General features: G+C 50.7%; 1 protein-coding gene across 1 annotated transcript; it reads right to left on the reverse strand.

Annotated features, from left to right (window-relative positions):
• Positions 1 to 1,232: 1,232 nt before the first annotated feature.
• LOC142484889 (profilin-2-like) lies at positions 1,233 to 18,208 on the reverse strand. Its single transcript, XM_075584132.1, has 4 exons — positions 17,929 to 18,208; positions 17,770 to 17,898; positions 3,708 to 3,897; positions 1,233 to 1,625 (listed from the first exon to the last, which is right to left on the reverse strand). The coding sequence occupies exons 2-4, from the start codon at positions 17,896 to 17,898 to the stop codon at positions 1,528 to 1,530; spliced, it is 417 nt and encodes a 138-aa protein (XP_075440247.1). The 5' UTR covers positions 17,929 to 18,208; the 3' UTR covers positions 1,233 to 1,527.
• Positions 18,209 to 21,792: the final 3,584 nt, after the last annotated feature.

Raw genomic sequence — 21,792 nt, forward strand, 5'->3', positions numbered from 1 at the left:
TCCTCGGGCTGCCACTAGTTCTCTCCCCCCGCGTGGCCTCCGCCGACTCCCGGTGGCACAAAGCCGGTATTAACTCCCTGCCGGCCCTCCTCCTGCTCCTCAAGGAAGTTGAGCCGTAGAGAGGGGGTGGGGGAGAGCGACACACACGCGACACCTACCTCTACTTCCGGGCGCTGCCATCTTAGCACTCGGCGCCGCGAGGAAGGGGGTCCTTCCGGGCACCGCTATCTTAGGCGCCGCGAGGCAGCTGCAGCCTGCCTGCCCACCCGCCGGGGAGGGAGGTGAGTTGGAGCGCCGGGGAGGGAGAGGTGAGCGCTGGGGAGAGAGGTGTGACCAGGGATACAGCTACACACTATAAGTTGTGTATACATTAGTGTTGGACCTAAAAAAAAAACATTTAAACCGGGTAACAGGTACCCGGAGGATTTGGCACCTTGTACCCGGCTGGGTACCCGAATACCCGGTTTCTCACTTACCTGGGGGTGGAGGAAGCCCGCGGCGACACCTGAACAGGTAAGCAGAGGTGCGGGGGGGGTCAGCGTGGGGCCCGCGCGGGAGCGGCCAGACTCCATACTGCACTGTGAGCTGGGACAGCCGGCTGTCCAATAGGAACGCTTCTCCTGCTCCGGTCACATGGTCCCAGCGCAGAACGGCGTCCGATGCTGCCCCGCTCAGATGTCGCAGCGGGCTTCCAGCAGGCGAGTAAGAGATACTTTAACTGCCCGGACATTACCCGGACACCCGGTGCCGGGTCCACTTTCCAGCTGCCGGGTAACACCCGGTACGTCACTAGTATACATCTACATCTTGTGTATTTAGTTTTATTTTACAATAGTTTTAACACTATTCAGAAACCGTGGCCCCCTGCAGACGCACTTACCAGAAATCCCACCTCCTGTCTACCCAGCCCACCTCCTGTCTACCCAGCCCACCTCCTGTCTACCCAGCCCACCTCCTGTCTACCCAGCCCACCTCCTGTCTACCCAGCCCACCTACTGTCTACCCAGCCCACCTACTGTCTACCCAGCCCACCTACCAACCAATTAGACTGTAAGCTCTTCGGAGCAGGGACTCCCTTCCCAAAAATGTTACTGTTCAGTCTGAAGCGCGTCTCCCCTGTGTGTTATGTATATTATGTGTGTTACCTATGACTGTCGTGTGTGTTACTGCTGTGAAGCGCTATGTAAAGACACAATTTACACAGCACAGGAAGGACGACAAGACGATATATATACAGCATACTTTGTTTTTTTATTCTTAAATCAGATATAAATTTGTTTTTTTTTCCCTGAAAAAATTTCTGTATCTTTATTCTCTGATGACCAGGGCAGCGAAAACATGACAAGTGATAAAAAAAAACAAAAACAAAAAAACAGACAAAGCAGAGGGGGGGGGGGGGGGGGGGGAGAAAAGAAATATATAAAGGGGAGTAGAAAAAATAAAATACAGATATTAAAGAAAGATGAGTGGGTTGGTCCGATGGCGGCTGGAACACGTGAACAAATCAGTAGTAACGAGGGAGGGGGATCAGAAGTTTAAATCTCTCAGGTACTTGGACATTTCATTTGCTTTAGTATGGAGAGCTCCACCATGAACCCCTTCTGCACCCATCACAAAGACCAGCGCTGGAGAGAGGAGAGACGGGTTACATACAGCCATCCCACACAGTGCCTGTCTGTGTCACCCTGCAGGGGGAGGGACAGGCTCATAGCTCCCTTCTGTCTGTGTCACTGTGTCACCCTGCGGGGGGAGGGACAGGCTCATAGCTCCCTTCTGTCTGTGTCACCCTGCGGGGGGAGGGGGAGGCTCATAGCTCCCTTCTGTCTGTGTCACTGTGTCACCCTGCGGGGGGAGGGACAGGCTCATAGCTCCCTTCTGTCTGTGTCACCCTGCGGGGGGAGGGGGAGGCTCATAGCTCCCTTCTGTCTGTGTCACTGTGTCACCCTGCGGGGGGAGGGACAGACTCATAGCTCCCTTCTGTCTGTGTCACTGTGTCACCCTGCGGGGGGAGGGACAGACTCATAGCTCCCTTCTGTCTGTGTCACTGTCACCCTGCGGGGGGAGGGACAGACTCATAGCTCCCTTCTGTCTGTGTCACCCTGCGGGGGGAGGGACAGACTCATAGCTCCCTTCTGTCTGTGTCACCCAGCGGGGGAGGGACAGTCTCATAGCTCCCTTCTGTCTGAGTCACTGTGTCACCCTGCGGGGGAGGGACAGTCTCATAGCTCCCTTCTGTCTGTCACTGTGTCACCCTGCGGGGGGAGGGACAGTCTCATAGCTCCCTTCTGTTTGTGTCACTGTGTCACTGTGTCACCCTGCGGGGGGAGGGACAGGCTCATAGCTCCCTTCTGTGTCACTGTGTCACCCTGCGGGGGGAGGGACAGACTCATAGCTCCCTTCTGTCTGTGTCACTGTGTCACCCTGCGGGGGGAGGGACAGTCTCATAGCTCCCTTCTGTCTGTGTCACCCTGCGGGGGAGGGACAGGCTCATAGCTCCCTTCTGTCTGTGTCACTGTCACCCTGCGGGGGGAGGGACAGGCTCATAGCTCCCTTCTGTCTGTGTCACCCTGCGGGGGGAGGGACAGGCTCATAGCTCCCTTCTGTCTGTGTCACTGTCACCCTGCGGGGGGAGGGACAGACTCATAGCTCCCTTCTGTCTGTGTCACTGTCACCCTGCGGCGGGAGGGACAGGCTCATAGCTCCCTTCTGTCTGTGTCACTGTGTCACCCTGCGGGGGAGGGACAGTCTCAAAGCTCCCTTCTGTCTATGTCACTGTCACCCTGCGGGGGAGGGACAGGCTCATAGCTCCCTTCTGTCTGTGTCACTGTCACCCTGCGGCGGGAGGGACAGTCTCATAGCTCCCTTCTGTCTGTGTCACTGTGTCACCCTGCGGGGGGAGGGACAGTCTCATAGCTCCCTTCTGTCTGTGTCACTGTCACCCTGCGGGGGAGGGACAGACTCATAGCTCCCTTCTGTCTGTGTCACCGTGTCACCCTGCGGGGGGAGGGACAGTCTCATAGCTCCCTTCTGTCTGTGTCACTGTGTCACCCTGCGGGGGGAGGGACAGTCTCATAGCTCCCTTCTGTCTGTGTCACTGTCACCCTGCGGGGGAGGGACAGACTCATAGCTCCCTTCTGTCTGTATCACTGTGTCAGCCTGCGGGGGGAGGGACAGGCTCATAGCTCCCTTCTGTCTGTGTCACTGTGTCACCCTGCGGGGGGAGGGACAGGCTCATAGCTCCCTTCTGTCTGTGTCACTGTGTCAGCCTGCGGGGGGAGGGACAGGCTCATAGCTCCCTTCTGTCTGTGTCACTGTGTCACCCTGCGGGGGGAGGGACAGGCTCATAGCTCCCTTCTGTCTGTGTCACTGTGTCACCCTGCGGGGGGAGGGACAGACTCATAGCTCCCTTCTGTCTGTGTCACTGTGTCACCCTGCGGGGGGAGGGACAGACTCATAGCTCCCTTCTGTCTGTGTCACTGTGTCACCCTGCGGGGGGAGGGACAGACTCATAGCTCCCTTCTGTCTGTGTCACTGTGTCACCCTGCGGGGGGAGGGACAGGCTCATAGCTCCCTTCTGTCTGTGTCACTGTGTCACCCTGCGGGGGGGAGGGACAGTCTCATAGCTCCCTTCTGTCTGTGTCACCGTGTCACCCTGCGGGGGGAGGGACAGGCTCATAGATCCCTTCTATGTTACAGTGCAGGGGTACCTGTTTTTGCTTTTCCAACAGCTACGCTTAAGGACGGGCCATCTGGGTTCTTGGTCTTTAAATCCATGACCATAATGTCCGGCGCAGTAAATTGGTCTCGGATGACCGAACACTTCACGCCTCCTATCGTCAGGCCGTTGATAAAGAAGCAGGTTCTATCGTCCCCAATGAGAACGCTCACCTCTGCCGGCTGCGAGGAGAGAGGTGCATTAGTGTAATTACACAGGTCATATGCGCATACAGAGACATTATATAGATCAGGCACACATTTGTATATAGATGCATGTGCACACATTTGTATATAGATGCATGTGCACACATTTACACAAATAAATGCCCAGAGGGGATAGGAAGTTCTAACCCAGCAAAAGATAAGGTCCAGAGTGAGGTCCAGGGACAGGTTTAAGGGGTCGGGGAGAGAAATAAAGGTTTCTTACCTAGATTTACTTTTAGTAAAGTTACTGTCAGTGTTCAGTACTTTTGTAATGCCATAGGGGGCACCATATCTCCACCCTGTCATCAGAACCATAGAGCCAGCTCCCGGCTTGCTAAATATATACCATGGACCTAAAGGAAGTCCTGTTACCCAGAACCCTTTGCCCTCACCGGAGGGGAGGACAGGAGAGAACGGGCTGGGCGTGCCATTAAAGGGCCAGAGAGATCGGGGCTCAGACTTCCTGCTGACAGCGTTGCTAAATCTCCAGGAGAATGTCCTCCTCCGCGGACAGATACACGCAGTGGCGCAGACGCCATTGTGCGCCTAACAGATTACAAAGTGTGCGGTGCTGAGGCTGCGGGAGACACATTAAGGCAGTGTGGGGCAGAGCGAGGTAAGAAGCAGGATTTGGGTAGGTCTGGTCCTGCCTGCTCTTGCCTTAGGAATGTGTCATGTTGGGACCCTGTGGGGTTTCCTACCAGATAAGACAGATAAAGTTCTCCTGCTGTGCAGGGGAGGAATGTAACCAGAGGGGATGAAATAAAGCTGCACGAGCCGCCCCCCCCCCCCCCCCCCCGCAGGTTTCCTACACAGCTCCCTATCCCATACTAAGGGGAGCCGCCTCCTACCCAATATCTACCCCCCCCGCAGGTCTCCTACACAGCTCCCTTTCCCATACTAAGGGGAGCCGCCTCCTACCCAATATCTATCCCCCCCGCAGGTCTCCTACACAGCTCCCTTTCCCATACTAAGGGGAGCCGCCTCCTACCCAATATCTACCCCCCCCCCCCGTTACTTGAATGGCCGCCAGTCCCAGTCAGGACATGGATGTGCAGCTCCTTACACTGGGAGAGGCGCGGGAGGGTTACAGGGGAAGAGCCGTGAGTCACTGCAAACATTCACCTGAGTCACTGCAGCGCCTGCCAGGCACCGCTGCGCTGTATAGTGATACAGAGTATCTAGACCTGGGATTTTTATTTGCCGTGGGTGAAGGGTTGGTTACTTCTTACTTGTCACCATTTTAGCCAGAATAGACGGCCTCAGTCTGAGTAGGTTACTGGCTCTGCAGTTTGTATGATCATGTGGCACTGTATAATAATACAGAGTACCTTCGCTGATAATGATGGCCAATAATTCACCGTATAGAGATACTCTGCATCATTATACAGCGCGGCGTGATCATTATCAGTAGAGATACAGTATGCAGCTCTAGTGATAGGAGTGGTCCTTATGTACATGTATAAATGCCTGGAGGACGGACACACACACACGGACACGGACACACACACACGGACACACACACACACACAGGACTCCCTGCATATAAATATACACACACCCTGGGGAGGACTCCCTGCATATAGATACACACCCTGGGGAGGACTCCCTGCATATAGATACACACCCTGGGGAGGACTCCCTGCATATAAATACACACCCTGGAGAGGACTCCCTGCATATAAATATATATACACACCCTGGGGAGGACTCCCTGCATATAAATATACACACACCCTGGGGAGGACTCCCTGCATATAGATATACACACACCCTGGGGAGGACTCCCTGCATATAAATATACACACACCCTGGGAGGACTCCCTGCATATAAATATACACACACCCTGGGAGGACTCCCTGCAAATAAATATACACACACCCTGGGGAGGACTCCCTGCATATATACACACACCCTGGGGAGGACTCCCTGCATATAAATATACACACACCCTGGGGAGGACTCCCTGCATATAAATATACACACACCCTGGGGAGGACTCCCTGCATATAAATATATATATATATATATATATATATATATATATATATACACACCCTGGGGAGGACTCCCTGCATATACAGACACCCTGGGGAGGACTCCCTGCATATACAGACAAGGCTTGTAGTCCCCCAGTTACCAGAATTGAGGCCTGTGCTACACTGACGAGCATGCATAATGTTAGTGCAGAGATACTCTGCACCATTAGATGTATATTTAGGAGTTCAGTAAGCCAGAGTTCTTGGTCATACCCAGCACTGCTGTATAATGCCGGCTTGGGGCGAGGCTTTGCGATGAGGAAGTGTGGAGGAATGTGGAACAGTTTCTGCTTCCTCAGCATTTGGGTAAAAACATGCTGTATTGGGCAATGTGTGAAGATGTCCATTTTTGGTCATCTCCCCGTGTACAGAAGATGCTGCACTGTATAATGGTAGTGCGTATGTGCCGATAACAGGTTACCCTTTAATACAGATTATGGGGCTAGTAATTTATACTTTAAACCTGGTAACTTTTACCCCACCCATAATCAAACCCTATAACTATATACACACACACACACACACGCACACACACACACACCAATTTGTCACTGCACCAAACCCTTCTAATGACTCAGGCATTACCACACCCCTAAAATAAAAGTCATTCACCCCATTACAAACACTTACTTTAGAAATCCCTTGCTCCCCCTAACCCCAAATAAATATCCCACATCACGACACCCCCGCAAGGCCTCTTCCATACGGGGTGTAGGTTACCCACCCTCTAATAATCCCCACGATAACACAGTATATGGGATGAGGTTTAGGGCCTGCTCCCTGAAGTGCAGCGTGTGCTGGATTTGGGGCCTGTCTGGCATATTACCCTTATAGGTTTTCCAAGTCAATGCTCAATGACAGGATTATTTATTTACCTTTATGTTTCTAAGTGTTCCCAAACTGCAGAAAATAATGACACGGCCCCCTCGCGGGGTTAATCCACACACTGTCCCAGAATATAGAAATAGATTATACACGGCGATGCAGCATCTATAAATACCCGCCCCCGCCCCAGTATATAGATTATGTATACACCGTGCCATTATCTGCAGCTAGGAGTATATCAGACTCTGTATTGTGTGGGAAGAGGCCACGCCTGGGATTGGGGGGTGTTGGGGCTTTTCCAGGGTTGGAGAGTTTCAATGCACCAGCTGGGTATTTGTAAAGCTGTTACAGCAGTACGGGTGTTTATCTGCACACAGAAAGCAGCTGTACTGCCCCTGGGCAGCATTTCCACAGGAGGCGTGGTAACCCCCCTCCCCCAGAGATCAAACACCCATCGTATGCAAGTATAGGAAGGGGGAGCTGGAATACACACAGTATGTCACACAGATAAGTATACATCTGTTACACGCGTATATAACCCTGGGTGTATGTATGCAGCATTAACACAGGTTATAGATCTGTATAGGAAGGGGGAGCTGGAATACACACAGTATGTCACACACAGATTAGTATACATCTGTTACACGCGTATATAGCCCTGGGTGTATGTATGCAGCATTAACACAGGTTATAGATCTGTATAGGAAGGGGGAGCTGGAATACACACAGTATGTCACACACAGATTAGTATACATCTGTTACACGCGTGTATAACCCTGGGTGTATGTATGCAGCATTAACACAGGTTATAGATCTGTATAGGAAGGGGGAGCTGGAATACACACAGTATGTCACACACAGATTAGTATACATCTGTTACACGCGTGTATAACCCTGGGTGTATGTATGCAGCATTAACACAGGTTATAGATCTGTATAGGAAGGGGGAGCTGGAATACACACACGCCTTGTGCAGAGAGGCACGTTTAAAGGTATGTCACACACAGATAAGTATACATCTGTTACACGCGTGTATACCCCTGGGTGTATGTATGCAGCATTAACAGGTTATAGATCTGTATAGGAAGGCCGCCGCTGGGACAGACAGTGCAGGGGGCCGAGGCAAGGACTTAGCTGCTGGGATTGCAGGCGCAGAATCACTTCCCAAGCAGCTAAAGCAACACAGACTTCCTGCCATGCAACAAAATGGCGCGGGGCGGTATTCAGGTACCGCCTCACACCAATAGATGCAGGATAGGAGATATACATCTATATACACAAGCGAGGACACTAGCCAGCTCTATAGACTAGAGATGCAAGACGGACAATATAGATATAAAAAAAAAAATCAGTAAATTTATATTGTTGGGGTTGGTGTTGTATGAAATGTTAACCCCGTGTGTCAGAAGGGGTGAAGCCATCTCTGCAGGTGTGTCAAGGGTTAAAAAAATGGCTGCCACTCACCAGGTTAAGTACCCTGGAAATGTAAAACTAAATTAGTTTTACATGGCATTTACAAGACAAAAACCAGCATGATTGTTTTATATTAAACCTCGTGGCATTTCGTACATGTAGTCTGTGAATATATAATGATATCCTGCACACACTGAAGCACCGCATCACATGCTCAGGTTATTGCCCAGAATCCCTCACTGCGGTGTGATTACTGGGGGTAACGGGGACACAGCACATGAAGGTTTGTGCCGTGTAGCATTTATGTACAGAATACATTAACCATGTAAAAATGCTGCTATGCACATTATAGTCACGAACATGAAATGCTTATATAAAATACCCGTCAGATATTCCTGTAAGGTCTATTTGGTTTGATTTAATACAAAATGTAATAATGTAAACAGTATATATGTGCAAGTGATATAATTTCATGTACACAGTGCAGACTAGCATTTATTAGATCACATTGTATCATTTACAGATGTATACGGAAGAATTAAAAATTAGGAGGCTAAATAGCTCTTTAGAAGTACTTGCCATATCTTTATTTGCATAATTAAATTATGGAAAATAAAAGGTTTAATGTGTTAAAATGTTTCAGGATAAGAGTTTTTTTTTTATTTATAATTTTAATGCATTTTCACCCAAGTTTACGCAAGTTGAGCTACAAAGTGAATTTTAAAGAAATAAAAATGCCACCTGAATCTTACAATAATTACAGGCGATGTGGCATTCTCTGGCTCAAACCACATTTAATTTCATAGAATCGGTTTAATGAAACAAAATGTAACATTACATCGTTACATAGAGGTTGGGGAAATAAATAAATAAAAAACAAGACACCCATGTACATCTAGGTATGTAACCAAGACACCCATGTACATCTAGGTATGTAACCAAGACACCCATGTACATCTAGGTATGTAACCAAGACACCCATGTACATCTAGGTATGTAACCAAGACACCCATGTACATCTAGGTATGTAACCAAGACACCCATGTACATCTAGGTATGTAACCAAGACACCCATGTACATCTAGGTATGTAACCAAGACACCCATGTACATCTAGGTATGTAACCAAGACACCCATGTACATCTAGGTATGTAACCAAGACACCCATGTACATCTAGGTATGTAACCAAGACACCCATGTACATCTAGGTATGTAACCAAGACACCCATGTACATCTAGGTATGTAACCAAGACACCCATGTACATCTAGGTATGTAACCAAGACACCCATGTACATCTAGGTATGTAACCAAGACACCCATGTACATCTAGGTATGTAACCAAGACACCCATGTACATCTAGGTATGTAACCAAGACACCCATGTACATCTAGGTATGTAACCAAGACACCCATGTACATCTAGGTATGTAACCAAGACACCCATGTACATCTAGGTATGTAACCAAGACACCCATGTACATCTAGGTATGTAACCAAGACACCCATGTACATCTAGGTATGTAACCAAGACACCCATGTACATCTAGGTATGTAACCAAGACACCCATGTACATCTAGGTATGTAACCAAGACACCCATGTACATCTAGGTATGTAACCAAGACACCCATGTACATCTAGGTATGTAACCAAGACACCCATGTACATCTAGGTATGTAACCAAGACACCCATGTACATCTAGGTATGTAACCAAGACACCCATGTACATCTAGGTATGTAACCAAGACACCCATGTACATCTAGGTATGTAACCAAGACACCCATGTACATCTAGGTATGTAACCAAGACACCCATGTACATCTAGGTATGTAACCAAGACACCCATGTACATCTAGGTATGTAACCAAGACACCCATGTACATCTAGGTATGTAACCAAGACACCCATGTACATCTAGGTATGTAACCAAGACACCCATGTACATCTAGGTATGTAACCAAGACACCCATGTACATCTAGGTATGTAACCAAGACACCCATGTACATCTAGGTATGTAACCAAGACACCCATGTACATCTAGGTATGTAACCAAGACACCCATGTACATCTAGGTATGTAACCAAGACACCCATGTACATCTAGGTATGTAACCAAGACACCCATGTACATCTAGGTATGTAACCAAGACACCCATGTACATCTAGGTATGTAACCAAGACACCCATGTACATCTAGGTATGTAACCAAGACACCCATGTACATCTAGGTATGTAACCAAGACACCCATGTACATCTAGGTATGTAACCAAGACACCCATGTACATCTAGGTATGTAACCAAGACACCCATGTACATCTAGGTATGTAACCAAGACACCCATGTACATCTAGGTATGTAACCAAGACACCCATGTACATCTAGGTATGTAACCAAGACACCCATGTACATCTAGGTATGTAACCAAGACACCCATGTACATCTAGGTATGTAACCAAGACACCCATGTACATCTAGGTATGTAACCAAGACACCCATGTACATCTAGGTATGTAACCAAGACACCCATGTACATCTAGGTATGTAACCAAGACACCCATGTACATCTAGGTATGTAACCAAGACACCCATGTACATCTAGGTATGTAACCAAGACACCCATGTACATCTAGGTATGTAACCAAGACACCCATGTACATCTAGGTATGTAACCAAGACACCCATGTACATCTAGGTATGTAACCAAGACACCCATGTACATCTAGGTATGTAACCAAGACACCCATGTACATCTAGGTATGTAACCAAGACACCCATGTACATCTAGGTATGTAACCAAGACACCCATGTACATCTAGGTATGTAACCAAGACACCCATGTACATCTAGGTATGTAACCAAGACACCCATGTACATCTAGGTATGTAACCAAGACACCCATGTACATCTAGGTATGTAACCAAGACACCCATGTACATCTAGGTATGTAACCAAGACACCCATGTACATCTAGGTATGTAACCAAGACACCCATGTACATCTAGGTATGTAACCAAGACACCCATGTACATCTAGGTATGTAACCAAGACACCCATGTACATCTAGGTATGTAACCAAGACACCCATGTACATCTAGGTATGTAACCAAGACATCCAGTCCAACGTGTGCTAAATGTGACACTATCTACATCCAAGCTTACAGTACACAGATCCAGAGGAAGGCGAAGACTGCAGTGACACACCATTCACCAACACATACATCTGACTAATGTGCACTTGAAGAATTATTGGGTTACAAACGGCAACTTTTCTACTTGTCATTTGGCTACTAAATTTGGTTGAAAAGCTTTGAAGGCTTTTTAATTACAGCTGCAGGGAGATTGGGGCGAGAACACAGCGTTTTGGGTGTTCATTTCAGCGGGCCCGTTACAATTACCCAGTAACAGCGCACAATATTGGCGTTAGGATGTGGCCACTTCACTGGCTTTTTACAAGGCCTGACAACGCACGCCCTCCCCGGACACGTTATTTCAGGGGGCCCGTTACAATTACCCAGTAACAGCGCACAATATTGGCGTTAGGATGTCGCCACTTCACTGGCTTTTTACAAGGCCTGACAACGCACGCCCTCCCCGGACACGTTATTTCAGGGGGCCCGTTACAATTACCCAGTAACAGCGCACAATATTGGCGTTAGGATGTCGCCACTTCACTGGCTTTTTACAAGGCCTGACAACGCACGCCCTCCCCGGACACGTTATTTCAGGGGGCCCGTTACAATTACCCAGTAACAGCGCACAATATTGGCGTTAGGATGTCGCCACTTCACTGGCTTTTTACAAGGCCTGACAACGCACGCCCTCCCCGGACACGTTATTTCAGGCTATTGCTCCATCTTTAGGAAAGAGCGCCCTTTGAAAGCAGCAGCGAGTGCAGCCACCACCTTGTACCTCACTTTATTATATTCAAACAGCGCCCACCCCTCCCGCCACTATAAAGTCCCATCTTAAACGGACCTCAAAGATTGCCTTTAAAAGGCAACGTTTTGGGTAAAAAACCCTTTTGTTAAGATATTTCCTTACGCCACACGGCAGGCGAGGTTTCACTCCATGCATTGCAGGCCCGCGACTTGTAACAAGATGAACAGGACTTTAAAGGAACAGGACGCCACCATTTTAATAGCCCTTCCGCACTAAACCATTTATTGTGTGTCTCAGGCAGCCGGGAACGTGGTTACCTGCCGCAGAAATTACCCATCATATACTTTATATAGTGTGACGACGGCCAGGCGACACCCCGTACTCCAGGCCCGAGGGGGAGATCTCACGCCCAGCAGGATTTGGGGTGAGCACTACAGGGCAGCCGGGGAAGGAGCGGCTCAGCGAGTAAAGACACTGAGTGTGAAGCAGGGGTACCTGGGGGTACCTGGGGGTGTCGGCTCCTTGTGACTTTGGAAAAGTCACTTTATCTCCCTGTGCCTCAGGCACAAAAAACAGATTGTAAGCTCCACGGGGCAGTGACCTGTGCCTGCAAAATGTCTGTAACGCGCTACGTAAACTAGCAGCGCTATACAAGAACGTGCTTAAAGTAATCCTGCGGTGCCAGTTCCAGGGGGTTAGCAGTTTAGCAGTCTGATATTCCAGTTTATGGGTAATAAATAAAGTTTACCATTTGATGTAAAGAAATGCATGGACATACTTCCAAGTAACAGTAACCCTTTCCTGAACACTTACCACCTCAATATACTAACCCTGTACTTGCCGAACCGTAGCATTTCCCCGATTCAGTTAAATTGCACTACAACTCACACTTTTGTCACCATTTACAGATTGTAAAAAGGGCAATATACAGCGACCATTTTACCCATTTACAGGACAAGTCAGGTTTCATATAATGCCACCATTTTAATGTTTCGTCCGACGTAAAATCTGCATTTCCTCTTTTAAAAAATAAGGCGTTCATTTCAAATCTCCAAACTCCTTTCACCATTTTAATGCCAATTACACATTTAACTTTTAAGCTGTGCTTCCTTAAAATTAACCCTTTATGTCAGTAATTGTCTAAATGAATCACCATTTGCGCGTTAGAGAGTAGCCCCGTCTGCAATTTAAGCGACGGCGTTTCTTTAAACATTTAATGAGCAGATAACAGGAACCGTTTAATAATAATTTCACCGTTTAACGTGATAAAACGACTGCTCTTATTCACTTTATTAGCCGTGTTTAACATTTAATATCACAAGTTCCCATGATCTTAAGTGAATAAAACACCCGTCACAGGGCACCCACTAAACCCGCGCTTCACCCATGTAACCAATTACACCAGTTAATTAAACCACTAGTTCCCCAGCATGAAGTAGCCTGACCCAAATATAGATATATCTATACAGTCACCCCACCCAGTGTGTACAAGTGTGATGTGCATATAGGCGCAGGGTGCATATAGGCGCAGGGTGCATATAGGCGCAGGGTGCATATAGGCGCAGGGTGCATATAGGCGCAGGGTGCATATAGGCGCAGGGTGCATATAGGCGCAGGGTGCATATAGGCGCAGTAGGGGATATATCCACCCTAGCACACCCCACCCAGTTTATTCTATAATGTATGTATATACTCACTGCACAGCATTGCACCCCGGGGGTGTATGTATGTATATATACATATATATTCACACTCCTCTTACACAGCATGTTATACACAGTATGTATTCAGACAAGGATAGATTCATCTATATAAGGGAGGGGGAAATATAGATATATACTCAGTGACCCAGCACAGCACCCACCCAGGGATATATATATATACACAGGAGGGTATAGATATATATAGTGGTAGTGAGTATACTCGCGGTGATCCTGCACCCCGCCCAGGGATAGATATATACACAGTGCTGGGTATATATACACAGTGGGAGGGAGATAGATATCTATCCACAGATAGGGGACACTGACCCGGCACCGCCGCGTATAGATATAGATATAGATATATATATATACACACAGTGATCTGGCCCAGCATCCCGTCCAGGGAGATATATACACAGGAGGGTATAGATATATATAGTGGTAGTGAGTATACTCACGGTGATCCTGCCCAGCACCCCGCCCGGGTGGCACAGTATGGGGGGGGGGTGTACATGTATATAGTGGTAGTGAGTATACTCGCGGTGATCCTGCACAGCACCCCGCCCGGGTGACAGTATGGGGGGGGGGGGGAGAGGGTAGAGTAGTAGTGAGCATACTCGCGGTAATCTGGCACAGTGCCCAGCACCCCGCCCGGTGACAGTATAGGGAGGGGGGTTATAGTAGTAGTGAGTATAGTCACAATGATCCTGCCCAGCACCCCGCCCGGTGACAGTATGGGGGGGGGGGGGGGGTGAGATATAGAGTAGTAGTGAGTATACTCACGGTAATCTGGCCCAGCGCCCCGCCCGGTGACAGTATAGGGGGGGTTATAGTAGTAGTGAGTATAGTCACAATGATCCTGCCCAGCGCCCCGCCCGGGTACACACAGTATAGCGGGATAGATATATATAGAGTGGTAGTGAGTATACTCACGGTGATCCTGCCCAGCACCCCGCCCGGGTGGCACAGTATGGGGGGGGGGGTACATGTATAGAGTGGTAGTGAGTATACTCACGGTGATCCTGCCCAGCACCCCGCCCGGGTGGCACAGTATGGGGGGGGGGGGGGGGGGTACATGTATATAGTGGTAGTGAGTATACTCACGGTGATCCTGCCCAGCACCCCGCCCGGGTGGCACAGTATGGGGGGGGGGGGGGTACATGTATATAGTGGTAGTGAGTATACTCACGGTGATCCTGCCCAGCACCCCGCCCGGGTGGCACAGTATGGGGGGGGGGGGGGGGGGTACATGTATATAGTGGTAGTGAGTATACTCACGGTGATCCTGCCCAGCGCCCCGCCCGGGTGGCACAGTATGGGGGGGGGGGGGGGGGGGGTACATGTATATAGTGGTAGTGAGTATACTCACGGTGATCCTGCCCAGCACCCCGCCCGGGTGGCACAGTATGGGGGGGGGGGGGGGTGTACATGTATATAGTGGTAGTGAGTATACTCACGGTGATCCTGCCCAGCACCCCGCCCGGGTGGCACAGTATGGGGGGGGGGGGGGGGGGTACATGTATAGAGTGGTAGTGAGTATACTCACGGTGATCCTGCCCAGCACCCCGCCCGGGTGGCACAGTATGGGGGGGGGGGGGGGGGGTACATGTATAGAGTGGTAGTGAGTATACTCACGGTGATCCTGCCCAGCGCCCCGCCCGGGTGGCACAGTATGGGGGGGGGGGGGTGTACATGTATAGAGTGGTAGTGAGTATACTCACGGTGATCCTGCCCAGCACCCCGCCCGGGTGGCACAGTATGGGGGGGGGGTACATGTATAGAGTGGTAGTGAGTATACTCACGGTGATCCTGCCCAGCACCCCGCCCGGGTGGCACAGTATGGGGGGGGGGGGGGTACATGTATATAGTGGTAGTGAGTATACTCACGGTGATCCTGCCCAGCACCCCGCCCGGGTGGCACAGTATGGGGGGGGGGTGGGGTACATGTATAGAGTGGTAGTGAGTATACTCACGGTGATCCTGCCCAGCACCCCGCCCGGGTGGCACAGTATGGGGGGGGGGTACATGTATAGAGTGGTAGTGAGTATACTCACGGTGATCCTGCCCAGCACCCCGCCCGGGTGGCACAGTATGGGGGGGGGGGGGTACATGTATATAGTGGTAGTGAGTATACTCACGGTGATCCTGCCCAGCACCCCGCCCGGGTGGCACAGTATGGGGGGGGGGGGGGGGTACATGTATAGAGTGGTAGTGAGTATACTCACGGTGATCCTGCCCAGCGCCCCGCCCGGGTGGCACAGTATGGGGTGGGGTACATGTATAGAGTGGTAGTGAGTATACTCACGGTGATCCTGCCCAGCGCCCCGCCCGGGTGGCACAGTATGGGGGGGGGTACATGTATATAGTGGTAGTGAGTATACTCACGGTGATCCTGCCCAGCGCCCCGCCCGGGTGGCACAGTATGGGGTGGGGTACATGTATAGAGTGGTAGTGAGTATACTCACGGTGATCCTGCCCAGCACCCCGCCCGGGTGGCACAGTATGGGGGGGGGGGGGGGTACATGTATATAGAGTGGTAGTGAGTATACTCACGGTGATCCTGCCCAGCACCCCGCCCGGGTGGCACAGTATGGGGGGGGGGGGTACATGTATATAGTGGTAGTGAGTATACTCACGGTGATCCTGCCCAGCACCCCGCCCGGGTGGCACAGTATGGGGGGGGGGGGGGGGGGTACATGTATAGAGTGGTAGTGAGTATACTCACGGTGATCCTGCCCAGCGCCCCGCCCGGGTGGCACAGTATGGGGTGGGGTACATGTATAGAGTGGTAGTGAGTATACTCACGGTGATCCTGCCCAGCACCCCGCCCGGGTGGCACAGTATGGGGGGGGGGGGGTACATGTATATAGTGGTAGTGAGTATACTCACGGTGATCCTGCCCAGCGCCCCGCCCGGGTGGCACAGTATGGGGGGGGGGGGGTACATGTATATAGTGGTAGTGAGTATACTCACGGTGATCCTGCCCAGCACCCCGCCCGGGTGGCACAGTATGGGGGGGGGGGGGGGGTACATGTATATAGAGTGGTAGTGAGTATACTCACGGTGATCCTGCCCAGCACCCCGCCCGGGTGGCACAGTATGGGGGGGGGGGGGGTACATGTATAGAGTGGTAGTGAGTATACTCACGGTGATCCTGCCCAGCACCCCGCCCGGGTGGCACAGTATGGGGGGGGGGGGGTACATGTATATAGTGGTAGTGAGTATACTCACGGTGATCCTGCCCAGCACCCCGCCCGGGTGGCACAGTATGGGGGGGGGGGGGTACATGTATATAGTGGTAGTGAGTATACTCACGGTGATCCTGCCCAGCACCCCGCCCGGGTGGCACAGTATGGGGGGGGGGTACATGTATAGAGTGGTAGTGAGTATACTCACGGTGATCCTGCCCAGCACCCCGCCCGGGTGGCACAGTATGGGGGGGGGGGTGTACATGTATATAGTGGTAGTGAGTATACTCACGGTGATCCTGCCCAGCACCCCGCCCGGGTGGCACAGTATGGGGGGGGGGGGGGGGGGTACATGTATAGAGTGGTAGTGAGTATACTCACGGTGATCCTGCCCAGCACCCCGCCCGGGTGGCACAGTATGGGGGGGGGGGGGGTACATGTATATAGTGGTAGTGAGTATACTCACGGTGATCCTGCCCAGCACCCCGCCCGGGTGGCACAGTATGGGGGGGGGGTACATGTATAGAGTGGTAGTGAGTATACTCACGGTGATCCTGCCCAGCACCCCGCCCGGGTGGCACAGTATGGGGGGGGGGGGTACATGTATATAGTGGTAGTGAGTATACTCACGGTGATCCTGCCCAGCACCCCGCCCGGGTGGCACAGTATGGGGGGGGGGTACATGTATAGAGTGGTAGTGAGTATACTCACGGTGATCCTGCCCAGCACCCCGCCCGGGTGGCACAGTATGGGGGGGGGGGTGTACATGTATATAGTGGTAGTGAGTATACTCACGGTGATCCTGCCCAGCACCCCGCCCGGGTGGCAGGCCCACACGGAGCAGGCGGAGCGGCCGTACCCCACGATCGCGGCGTCCTGGCAATTCTTATCCACCAGGTTCTTCACGTAGTCATCCCAAGACATGGCGGCGAGGAGGGCGGCGGCGAGGAGGGCGGCGGCGAGGAGGAGGGCGGCGGCGGTGCGAGACCGGGAGGCTCCGGGGACCGGCGGCGGCGGCGCGGGATACCGGGGAGGGGCGGCGCGCGGTGCAGTGAGACCGGGGGAGCGCGAGACAGGCGGCGCGCACGGTGCAGTGAGAGAGAGAGAAGGCGCCTCGTGCTCAGCGCGCGCAGCTTCCACTTCCGGCCCCGCCCTTCACAGATACAGCGCGAGACACAGTGCGCGCGTGCAGCTTCTCCCCCCGGCTCAGCGCTCCACACAGTGCAGTACTCCCCTCGCGCCCGAAGGCGGGAGTTATAAAGGAGAGGCGGCGCATGCGCGGAGCGCAGTGGGAGGGGGCAGCGCATGCGCGAGGGAAGGGGGGGGGAGCACGCGCACGCCTCCCCACTCCATTTTCACTGTCACCGCGCATGCGTGTGAGCGGTGAGTTGGCTGCCTGCAGGGGGGGAATACGGCTGATCACTCCGCCCAGTTGAAGGGCGAGGTCGCGCGCATGCGCATCAGATACAGGGCTGAGTGTGATCCCTCCGCCAGCAGCTGGGAAATAGTCCCTCCCACACAGCAGCTGCACTATATATATATATATATATTCATATACCCCACACTGATGAGACCCATTAAGGTCGAAACAGCTGTCTGTGGGTGGTTTTCTGGGTATGCACCTTAACCCTGGCTGTGCTCAAAGCTGTGACCATGCAGCAAGCTTAAGCCTATAGGGAACCATGTTAAAAATGGTTTTTGAGGCAAAATGTGGCACTGTGTGCTCATTTGCATGTCATTTCCCAGAATCCCTTGCTGCAGTGGGAGCGCTGTATGCTGGGTGATAATGGGGAAAGGCGGGGGTTGCAGACCTGTCTAAGACATGCAGATGAGCATACAGCTATATTTGCATATATATATTCATATATATATGTATATATTCATGTATAATTCATATATATATGTATATATTCATGTATAATTCATATATATATACACGCGTGTAGAAACCAGGGGGATCCTGATAACACGTTGAGACCGCACACCGCAGATGTAGAAAAGAAAGCGTATTAAGAACACACGGCAGCCAACGTTTCGGTCCTCGCTTTTCGGCGATCCGCTGATACGGCGGCACCGAGAAGGGGGCCGCCATGTTGGATTTTAAGTCGCGCATGCGCAGAATGGGCGGGTGCGACCCGACGCGCATGCGCAGACCGCAGTTTGCGCGTGCAGAGCATAGGTCGCACATGCGCAGAACGGCAAAAATGCTATGTAAGGTGCTGTATATAGTCAGTGTATGTATGTAAATTACCTATATACCTAATATTTGCACGTATGTTTGTAATAATCTGGAGTCACTCCCTGTATAATACCAGGACTGTCTCAGCCTGTCCCTATAATCTAGAGTCACTATATAATACCAGGACTGCCTGAGCCTGTCCCTATAATCTAAAGTCACTATATAATACTAGGACTGTCTGAGCCTGTCCCTATAATCTAAAGTCACTATATAATACCAGGACTGCCTGAGCCTGTCCCTATAATCTAAAGTCACTATATAATACCAGGACTGCCTGAGCCTGTCCCTATAATCTGGAGTCACACCGTATATATAATACCAGGACTGTCTGAGCCTGTCCCTATAATCTGGAGTCACTCCCTATATAATACCAGGACTGCCTGGGCCTGTCCCTATAATCTGGAGTCACTCCCTGTATAATACCAGCACTGCCTGAGCCTGTCCCTATAATCTGGAGTCACTCCCTATATAATACCAGGACTGCCTGGGCCTGTCCCTATAATCTGGAGTCACTCCCTGTATAATACCAGCACTGCCTGAGCCTGTCCCTATAATCTGGAGTCACTCCCTATATAATACCAGGACTGCCTGAGCCTGTCCCTATAATCGGGTGTCACTCCCTGTATAATACCAGCACTTCCTGAGCCTGTCCCTATAATCTGGAGTCACTCCCTATATAATACCAGCACTGCCTGAGCCTGTCCCTATAATCTGGAGTCACTCCCTATATAATACCAGGACTGCCTGAGCCTGTCCCTATAATCTGGAGTCACTCCCTATATAATACCAGGACTGCCTGGGCCTGTCCCTATAATCTGTAGTCACTCCCTAAATAATACCAGCACTTCCTGAGCCTGTCCCTATAATCTGGAGTCACTCCCTATATAATACCAGCACTGCCTGAGCCTGTCCCTATAATCTGGAGTCACTCCCTGTATAATACCAGCACTGCCTGAGCCTGTCCCTATAATCTGGAGTCACTCCCTGTATAATACCAGCACTGCCTGAGCCTGTCCCTATAATCTGGAGTCACTCCCTATATAATACCAGGACTGCCTGACCCTGTCCCTATAATCGGGTGTCACTCCCTGTATAATACCAGCACTGCCTGAGCCTGTCCCTATAATCTGGAGTCACTCCCTGTATAATACCAGCACTGCCTGAGCCTGTCCCTATAATCTGGAGTCACTCCCTATATAATACCAGGACTGCCTGAGCCTGTCCCTATAATCGGGTGTCACTCCCTGTATAATACCAGCACTGCCTGACCCTGTCCCTATAATCTGGAGTCACTCCCTATATAATACCAGGACTGCCTGAGCCTGTCCCTATAATCTGGAGTCACTCCCTGTATAATACCAGCATTGCCTGAGCTTGTCCCTATAATCTGTAGTCACTCCCTAAATAATACCAGCACTGCCTGAGCCTGTCCCTATAATCTGGAGTCACTCCTTATATAATACCAGGACTGCCTGAGCCTGTCCCTACAATCTGGAGTCACTCCCTGTATAAGACCAGCACTGCCTGCGCCTGTACCTACAATCTGGAGTCACTCCCTGTATAATACCAGCACTGCCTGCGACTGTCCCTATAATCTGGAGTCACTCCCTGTATAATACCAGCACTGCCTGAGCCTGTCCCTATAATCTGGAGTCACTCCCTGTATAATACCAGCACTGCCTGCGACTGTCCCTATAATCTGGAGTCACTCCCTGTATAATACCAGCACTGCCTGCGCCTGTCCCTATAATCTGGAGTCACTCCCTGTATAATACCAGCACTGCCTGCGCCTGTCCCTATAATCTGGAGTCACTCCTTATATAATACCAGGACTGCCTGAGCCTGTCCCTACAATCTGGAGTCACTCCCTGTATAAGACCAGCACTGCCTGCGCCTGTACCTACAATCTGGAGTCACTCCCTGTATAATACCAGCACTGCCTGCGACTGTCCCTATAATCTGGAGTCACTCCCTGTATAATACCAGCACTGCCTGAGCCTGTCCCTATAATCTGGAGTCACTCCCTGTATAATACCAGCACTGCCTGCGACTGTCCCTATAATCTGGAGTCACTCCCTGTATAATACCAGCACTGCCTGCGCCTGTCCCTATAATCTGGAGTCACTCCCTGTATAATACCAGCACTGCCTGCGCCTGTCCCTATAATCTGGAGTCACTCCCTGTATACTACGTATTCCGGGTGAGATACAGTGTGCACACCGCATGTACAGTATGTAGATGTATTTAGGGCGATGATACTTTATTTATTTATTTATAAAATATTTTACCAGGAAGTAATACATTGAGAGTTACCTCTCGTTTTCACGTATGTCCTGGGCACAGAGTAAAACAAATAATACATGGTTACAAATACAGTTACATAAATGAACAGGGTATACATTATATACAAGACATTGCGTGCACAGTAAGAGATAATATATATTATGAGCGTATGAAACAGTTACAGACCAGATTAAAGTGTGAGACAGCCTTAGATTTGAAAGAACTTAAACTGGTGGATGTGAGAGTCTCCGGGAGACTGTTCCAGTTTTGGGGTGCACGGAAGGAGAAGGAGGAAC

The sequence above is a fragment of the Ascaphus truei genome, unplaced genomic scaffold, assembly GCF_040206685.1.
Source record: "Ascaphus truei isolate aAscTru1 unplaced genomic scaffold, aAscTru1.hap1 HAP1_SCAFFOLD_456, whole genome shotgun sequence".
NCBI classification, from domain to species: Eukaryota; Metazoa; Chordata; class Amphibia; order Anura; family Ascaphidae; genus Ascaphus; species Ascaphus truei.

Coding starts and splice junctions, on each gene's coding strand:
- LOC142484889 (XM_075584132.1), bottom strand. CDS start 17,898: ATGTCTTGGGATGACTACGTGAAGAACCTGGTGGATAAGAATTGCCAG. Junction 3,898..17,769: donor GGGTGCTGGGCAGGATCACC/GTGAGTATACTC, acceptor CTCTCCTCGCAG/CCGGCAGAGGTGAGCGTTCT. Junction 1,626..3,707: donor TGTTGGAAAAGCAAAAACAG/GTACCCCTGCAC, acceptor TCCTCTCTCCAG/CGCTGGTCTTTGTGATGGGT.